This window comes from Ursus americanus, chromosome 16, assembly GCF_024610735.1.
Source record: "Ursus americanus isolate L20-20 chromosome 16, mUrsAme1.1.p, whole genome shotgun sequence".
Classification (NCBI taxonomy): domain Eukaryota; kingdom Metazoa; phylum Chordata; class Mammalia; order Carnivora; family Ursidae; genus Ursus; species Ursus americanus.
The window spans coordinates 4,543,429-4,552,718 of NC_142142.1; the positions used below are offsets into that span (position 1 = coordinate 4,543,429).

Consider the following 9,290-nt stretch of genomic DNA (forward strand, 5'->3'; position numbering starts at 1 on the left):
AATTAGATGCATATTCCCCTCCCACCCCCATAGATTGCCTGAGACAATCAACATCACTATGCTATGATGAAGATCTTTCCTGAGTTCCAAGGTTTCAAATATTAATTTCACCCCTATTTTTGAAGTTTCATTTTCACCACAGATTCCTTATACTAACTGAAAAGTTGCCGGTGAAGTTCCTTACTTCTTCAGCCAAGTGTGATGATTGGCGAATATGATGGGAAAAAAAATACGTGGGAGAAAATACGACAAAGCTGTAGTAATCAAAAGTGAACCCATTCTCAGTGTTAGTTACCCTTGTTGTCCAGCTTCAGAACCTTATACAAGCCCTGCCTGAGCTCCCTGTTCTTGAGTGCATACACCATGGGGTTGAGGGCAGGAGGAATGACATTGTGTAGTACCTTGAGTAGAACTGGGATGAGGGGAACTGTCATTGCTGCACTATGGGTGATGGAAATGACTATGATGACTGAGTAGAAGAACAGGATTAGGATGAGGTGAGAAGTACAGGTACTTAGGGCTTTGGATGCAGCTTCTGCTGAGTTCAGCTTTAGCACCGAGTGAAGTATCAAAGAATATGACAAGAAAATCAAACCCAGGTCACTCCCCATCAGTGTCCAGGCCAGGAGAACCTGGTAGATGCTATTGATTGTCCTGTCATCACAGGATAAGCGAGTGACTCCAAGATTAGAACACAGGCAGTGCTCAATTTGGTTCTGTGAGCAGTAGTGTCTCTGAGCAGCCATCACAGGCACTGGGATGGTAGCCAGGCTGTTTCTGAGTGCCATGAGCATAGTTGCTTTGACCACAAAAGATTCAGTAACTACTGATGGGTAGTGTAGAGGTCTGCAAATGGCTACGTATCTGTCTATAGCCATGCAGACAAAGATACCTGACTCCATGGCCACAAAGCAATGTATGACATACATCTGAGCAAAGCACTCAGGGAGACTGATGTCCTTGGCACTGAACCATAAGATGGCCAAGATCTTGGGCATGATGGTGGTGGCCAGTCCCATGTCTACCACAGCCAGGATCCCCAGGAAATAGTACATAGGCTGGTGCAGTGTGGCCTCTTGTTTGATGATGACCAGGATAAGGATGTTGGCAATGAGAGCTAAGAGGTAGAGCAGAGCCAGGGGCAGGGAGAGCCAGTGCTGCCAGGCGTGAATGCCTGGGAATCCCATCAGAATGAACTCAGAGACTTGGAACTTAGAGATGTTGGAATGTGTGAGATCCTGCAACATCCTTCACTAGGAGAAAAAAAAATATTCAAAGTCACTATTCTTAGCAGACTCTCAAACAGTATTTGAAAAGAAGTTACCATGTTCCTGGTTTTGAAATGGAGGATTCTTCATCTTTATTCTTCTGATTCTGCCACTAACATTTATTGGACATTTCTAGTGAAATAGGAGCCATGGCAGAACATGCAAAAGAATGAAACTTGACCACTCTCTCACACCATACACAAAGATAAACTCCAAATGGATGAAAGACCTTGATGTGAGACAGGAATCCATCAAAATCCTAGAGGAGAACAGAGGCTGCAACCTCTTTGACATCGGCCACAGCAACTTTTTTCATGACACATCTCCAAAGGCAAGAGAAACAAAAGTAAAAATGAACTTGTGGGACTTCATCAAGATAAAAAGCTTCTGCACAGCCAAAGAAACAGTCAAAAAAACTAAGAAGTAGCCCATGGAATGGGAGAAGATATTTGCAAATGACACTACAGATAAAAGACTAGTATCCAAGATCTACAAAGAACTTCTCAAACTCAATACACGGGAAACAAATAATCAAATCAAAAATAGGGAAGAAGATATGAACACTTTTCAAAGAAGACATACAAATGGCTAACAGACACATGAAAAAAATGTTCAAAATCATTAGCCATCAGGGAAATTCAAATCAAAACCACATTGAGATATCACCTTACGCCACTTAGAATGGCAAAAATTGACAGGACAGGAAACAACAAATGTTGGCGAGGATGTGGAGAAAGGGGATCCTTCTTACACTGTTGGTGGGAACGCAAGTTGGTACAGCCACTGTGAAAAACAGTGTGGAGGTCCCTTAAAAATGTAAAAATTGAGCTACCCCATGACCCAGCCATTGCACTACTGGGTATTTACCCCAAAGATGCAGATGTAGTGAAGAGAAGGGCCATATGCACCCCAATGTTCATAGCAGCATTGTCCACAATAGCTAAATTGTGGAAGGAGCCAAGATGCCCTTCAACAGATGACTGGATTAAGAAGATGTGGTCCATATATACAATGGAATATTACTCAGCCATCAGAAAGAACGATTTCTCAACATTTGCAGCAACATGGACAGGACTGGAGGAGATAATGCTAAGTGAAATATGTCAAGCAGAGAAAGACAATTATCACATGGTTTTACTCATTTATGGAACATAAGAAGTAGGAAGATCAGTAGGAGAAGAAAGGGAAGAAGAAGGGGGGGTAAACAGAAAGGGGAATGAACCATTATAGACTATGGACTCTGGGAAACTAACAGAGGGCTTTAGAGGGGAGGGGGCTAGGGGATTGGGATAGTCCAGTGATGGGTAGTAAGGAGGGCACGTATTGCATGGTGCACTGGGTGTTATATGCAAGTAATGAATCATGGAACTTTACATCAAAAACTTGGGATGTGGTGTATGGTGACTAACATAATATAATAAAAAATTATTATTAAAAAGAAAAAAAAGAACATTCTACATGTTGCCTCAGACAATTGTATGACTCACCTGAACATAAACACTTGACCTTAACTTGAAAGAAATTTGTAGAAAATTACAAATTTAAAGTTAGGGTTGGAAATTTTAAAATATATTTCTTAAAACAAATATGTAAATGAAAATTGGTAATGATATAAATCTGATAGCAGTATTAACAATTGTGTATCAAAGGGCTTAAGTATAAACCTACATACAAAAAAATAGGAGATTATAGATAATTTTGAACACACAATATCAGTCTTGTTCTAGATCATAAATGAGAATTAACAAAACAATTAATAGCATACAGACCAGAAAAGAGACAAAAGAAGTGCATATATTTGGAAAGATTCAGTAATAGTATGTAGCAATAAATGTTTCAAATATAATATAATAATGGAAATTGCAAAAAGGAAAGAATAGAAAAATAATGAGAAACTTAAAACTTTGGGAGTATGGTTAATAAATTTGTAAATTTAATAAACATTTAACAAATCTGTAATTTTAAATGAGCATATTACAAAAAAGTGGTAGGCTAATCAATAATACAAGGCATTATGGTAACTAACTTCAGGTTAAACAAAGAAGACAGTAAAAAGAGCATAGTAGTGGAATCAAAAAAATAATTTTTTAAAAATGAAAGATATTATTTAAAGAATCATAAAATAGGTCCAATATTGGGGATAAGGGAATGGGAAAATGGGTAAAGGGGACTGGGAGATACAAGCTTCCAGTTATAGAATATTCGAATAAATCAGAGGGATGAGAAGCACAACACAGGGAATATATTCAGTGGTACTGTAGCATTATATGGTGACAGATGGTAGCGACACTTGTCGTGAGCAAGCAAAACATACATACTTTTCAAATGACTATTGTACATCTGAAACTAATGTAACACTGGATGTTAACTATGCTTCATTAAAAAAATAGACACACTCTAAGAACTTATTCAAAGGAAAACAAAAAGTTGAGACATAGCATTTGGAAAATTTATTTTAAAATATTAAAGGATATAGTGAGTTACTTCATGAGTCGAAATTGAACATTAGGAACTGTACAATATATTTTTTAAGGTTTTATTTATTTGAGAGACAGGGAGAGCAGGAGCCAGGGGAGGGGCAGAGGGACAAGCCGGTTCCCCACTGAGCAAGGATCACCACGTGGGGCTCGATCCCAGGACCCTGAAATCATGACCTGAGCCAAAGGCAGATGCTTAACCAACTGAGTCACCCAGGCACTGCTGAAAATGTACAATATTTTAAGGAGTGTAAAACTACAGTTGACTAAACAGATAAATTGAGGCAGAAGTTGGAAATGTATAATACCAGAAGAATTTTGCAGAGGATTTAATATTAACTCTTAAACAAAATTTACTCCTTAGAAGATATAATTATTGTTATGTAGTTATTCAAGGAATTATAAAAAGAGAAAAACTTTCCAACAGCTAAACTAAGACAATTTCAAACTGGAAAATGCATTTCAAAAAGAAATGTTTTAGGACGATTTTGATTATAAATTTCAAATATTTGCAAATATAATTATGCAGTATATAAAAATAGATACACACAACCAAGTATAATTTAGCATTAGAAATATACTAGGAATAATTCACAACATTAAAAATATTTTAAAAATACATGTATGGGGGCAGGAAGTATATAGGCTATCTCTGTACCTTCTGCTCTTTTTTTTTACTGTGATGAAACCCAAATAAAATAAAATTTATTATCTTAACCATTTTTAAGTGCATGTTTCGGTGACATTAAATACATTCCTGTTGTTGCTTAGCCATCACCACTATCCATCCCCATAAATCTTTTGATCTTGTAATACTGAAATTCTATAACTATTAAATAATAACTCTCTATTCTCTCCTGCCCTCATCCCCTGGCCACCACCCTTTCTGTCTTTACAATTTTTGACTACTAAATATCTCATATAAGTGGAATCCTATATTTTTGTCTTTTTGTGACTGGTTTATTTAATTCAGCATAATGTCCTCAAGCTCCATCCATATTGCAGCAAATTGCAGAATCTCCTGCCTTTTTAAGGTTGAGTAATATTCCATTCTGCCCGCACACGCACACACACACATAAACTCACACACCACATTTTGCTGTATATTCGCTGGTCAATGTTCCTTTGGGTTGCTTCTATATTTAAGCTATTGTGAACAATGCTGCTATATACATGGGTGTATAAATATGTCCGTGAGACCCAATTTTCTATTTGTTTAGCTGTATACCCAGAAGTGGACTTGCTGGATCATATGATAATTTTTAAAAATTTTTTTGACCTACTGCCTTCTGCCCAATTTTCTTTTGAATCTAGTTGCTCTAAAACATAAATACTATTAATGTTTTTAAAAATTAAAGTAAAATCAGTATAGGTCAGATAGGTCAGAGTATTTGATTTTATCTATCTATTTAAAAAATAAACTTAACAGATATTTTAAAAGGAACTTGTAATATGGCAAGTATCAGGTAACAAAATACAAAGATTACTTATTTAATCAAGACAGAGGTGCTCACTATCTCAGTTTGCATTCATCAATATATGGGAGATTCAATGGCTAATCATGTGTTAGTAAGGGGAAAAAAATAGAGTTCAAAATATAATCATCTAGATCGAAATACCAGAAATTTTAAGACAAACCTTTTAAAATATGAAAAAGTATTTGGAAGACAACTGTATGATGTATTTTTTTTCCATTTGTGTTGACTTTGGGTTTTGTTTTTTTTTTAGTTTTTATTTTAATTCCAGTTAGTTAACATACAGTGTAATGTATTCTTACAGTGGATTAGGTTTATTTATTCACTGATTTGTGCTAAAAATTAATATATTTTGCCAGACATGTAAGAGAAATTGCATGTCCTTTCAATTACAGGGTTTCTCATTGAAACCTACACCCGAATGTCTTGTTTTTATTGTTCAGCAAACATTCAACTATTTTGAGTGAAAATGCAGCTCCATGTGGCCCATGAACTTGAAAAATTATGTTAACCTGTAGGATCCTCTGTTCTAATCCAAAAAATAAGATAATTCATTTCTAGCTCCTGAGTTTGGGTTAAGAATTAAATTCTATTAAAATCCTTGCAAAATACAAGGAGAATTAATATTTATGGGGTCAATTTAAATGTGGTCCTGGATGGTTCTTTCCTCAGTCAGGACAGTAGCCATCAAAGCCTGATACCATGAGACTGATGATTAGGAGTCAGAAAGCTAAGAAAAGCTTCAGTGTGAGTATGTATAGAAACCCAGAGGAGGGGCGCCTGGGTGGCACAGCGGTTAAGCGTCTGCCTTCGGCTCAGGGCGTGATCCCGGCGTTATGGGATCGAGCCCCGCATCAGGCTCCTCCGCTATGAGCCTGCTTCTTCCTCTCCCACTCCCCCTGCTTGTGTTCCCTCTCTCGCTGGCTGTCTCTATCTCTGTCAAATAAATAAATAAAATCTTAAAAAGAAAAAAAAAAAAAAAAGAAACCCAGAGGAGAGGGATGACTTTGATACAGCCAACTAAATATTGGCCTTTGAAAATCTTCTAGAAGAATTGTAAAGATATGAAGCATCTAATAAAAGAAAATCGACAAAACAGTGGATATGATTCTAAAGAGTATCAGAACTAACATATTTTACTGTGTGTGTGTATATATGTATATATTTAAATTTCTTTTCTACATATTAGGGCATTTTGTCCCACCAAGTTTGGTCATATTTTCCAGGATCTAAGTTAATTTGGCCCAGAGTGCACCTCATGATTTCTGTAGAGTCACTGGAGATTAGTATTCAGTTACACTTACCACAGACGGGTCCTTTTCTTCTATAGAAAGCATCCCCAAATCTCTGCAGAAGATGAAAACACAGGCTCTGTCCCCAACTATGTCCTCACTGTGGGGGGGCCATACTTGGCATGTCTTACGTAGTGGACTTCAGGGGAACCAGAGATGGTGTACGTGTATTGCAGATGGAGGTGAGGATTTTATGATCGGTGCAGAGAAACTCAAGGGCCTGCTTTGTGGAAAGAAAGCCAGTTCCCTAGAGCCATAAATCCCGTCAGTCTGAAGTCAGTCAAATCCAACACTGTAATTATGGAAAAGTATTGAAATCACATCATTTAACTAACATCCTAATTTGGCCTTCATGGAGCTAAGCTTTTATTAAATACAGCATAAATGTATTTAAACATCTACATTTTACGATAGCTTTCTCTTTAAAGAAAGTCTTTTGGAAGTATTTTGTTTTTAAGGAAAAACAGAATATAAAATCTCCCTATTTTTTTCTGTGTTTGAATAATTTTATTTTTTGAATCAAGTATAATGAACGTACGGTGTTATATTAGTTGCAGATGTACAATATAATGATTCAACAATTCTATACATTTCTCGGGGCTCATCAAGATAAGTGTCCTCTCGTGCACCACCCACCCCCACCCCGGCTACCTCCCCTCTGGCAACTGCCAGTTTATTCTCTGTATTTAAGAGTCTGGTTTTGTTTGTTTGTCCCTTGTTTTTTCTGTTCATTTGTTTTGTTTCTTAAATTATGCATATGAATGAAATAATATGGTGTTTGTCTTACTCTAACTGACTCATTGCGCTTAATGTTATACCCTCTAGATCCATCCACGTTATTGCACAGGGCAAGATTTCAGGCTTTTATGTGGCTGGGGAAGATTCTATAATATTCCATATATATAAGGAATACCACATCTTCTTTATCCATTCATCTATCAATGGACACTTGGGCTGCTTCCATAATTTGGCTATTGCAAATAATACTGCAATAAATATAGGCGTGCATATATCTTTTTGAATTAGTGTTTTTGTTTTCTTTGGGTACATCCAAGTGGTGGAATTACTGAATCATATGGTCATTCTATTTTTAATTTAAGGAAACTCCATTCTGTTTTCCACAGCGGCTGAACCAATTTGCATTCTCAGCAACAAGACAGGAGGGCTTCTTTTTCTTTACATCCTCACCAACACTTGCTACTTCTTGTTCTTATTTTAGCCAATATGATAGGTATAAAGTGATACCTTATTGTGATTTTAATTTGCATTTTCCTGATGATAAGTGTTGTTGAGCATCTTTCATGTGTCTGTTATCAACCCATATGTCTTCTTTGGGAAAAATGTCTGTTTAGGTCCTCTGCCTAATTTTTTTTTTTAAAGATTTTATTTATTTATTCGACAGAGAGAGACAGCCAGCGAGAGAGGGAACACAAGCAGGAGGAGTGGGAGAGGAAGTAGCAGGCTCATAGCAGAGGAGCCTGATGTGGGGCTCGATCCCATAACGCCGGGATCACGCCCCGAGCCAAAGGCAGACGCTTAACCACTGTGCCACCCAGGAGCCCCTCTGCCTAATTTTTAATAGAATTATTTGTGGTTTTGGTGTTGAGTCATGTAGGTTCTTTACGTATTTTGGATATTAATCTATCATCAGACACATCATTTGCAAATACCTTCCCCTATTCAGTAAGTTGCCTCTTTGTTTTGTTGATGGTTTCCTTTGATGTGCAAAAGCTTTTTATTTTGGTGCAGGATCCAACAGTCTCTCCCTATGTTTTTAAAGTTTCGTATAGACAGAAAACGCAGACAGATTTTTCTCTCAATTTGTGTCTCTAGGACTTGTCCAATTTTGAGTAAGAGAAAGCACTCTGAAAATAACTGGGTTGGTGAGCCCTAGATATCAAATGATACTAAGGGACTGATGGACCACCAGAGAAGAGAGACTGGGAGCTCTTGCATTGTGTTGTACTTGGCTTACATAGTCTGAATACCACTACATCAAGGGAGAGAAGACTATACGCTTAGTTCTCTGCCAGGCTGTACCCTAGAAGTAGTCTTCAGGAAGAGTTAAATCAACTCAGTCTTATCCTCCAACACACCTCACACAAACATATACACATCAGAAAAACACAATTTTATAATATTCCATATCAACACATACGCATGTTTTAATGGCATAGGGTGTCCACAACATGCCTTCTCAAGCTAAGAGTTCAATTTTTAAAAAAACTAATAAATACATAAGTTCTTGAGAAGAATGCCCCATTTTAGAGGAGGGTCTACACATATACCAAAGGGTGGGAAGAGAGAAAGAAGAAGGAAGATAATATTTTCTGTAAATTTTGCCTGCTTCTTACAATCAAAGTCATAAGCACAGTTCCATTTCTACCCCTTTTCACCAGACTGCCTGCTAGGGTGGAAGAGATATCTTCTCCTCCCACTATTGCCCCAGTTGTGCTCCTGGTCTCAGATACTTATTTTATTATTATTATTTTTTGGCCTTTATGGTCTGTATTTCAATTTCTAGTGCTTCCTCCCTCAGACATTTAAACATGTTTAATTCTCAATCATTTTAAGAAGAAACTACTCTAATACTCTATTTGCTTCATAGATGAGATTTTCATAGGTATTGTGGTTTACTTTTCTTCTCTTCCTACTTATTGTTAATTCTATTGTAATATGGCTTCTTCTCATTAAACCCCCTTACTAATGAAATCTTTGTAGAGACCCCAGTGAATGTTCTGTCTATATCCATACTCTTAGATCTATAAATTTGTACAG

The 9,290-nt window shown here is 36.9% G+C and overlaps 1 protein-coding gene across 1 annotated transcript; it reads right to left on the minus strand.

Annotated features, from left to right (window-relative positions):
- Nucleotides 1-287: 287 nt before the first annotated feature.
- On the minus strand, nucleotides 288-1,247 carry LOC123782699 (olfactory receptor 56B2-like). Its single transcript, XM_045782972.2, has one exon. The coding sequence runs from the start codon at nucleotides 1,245-1,247 to the stop codon at nucleotides 288-290; it is 960 nt and encodes a 319-aa protein (XP_045638928.2).
- Between the last annotated feature and the right edge of the window lie 8,043 nt (nucleotides 1,248-9,290).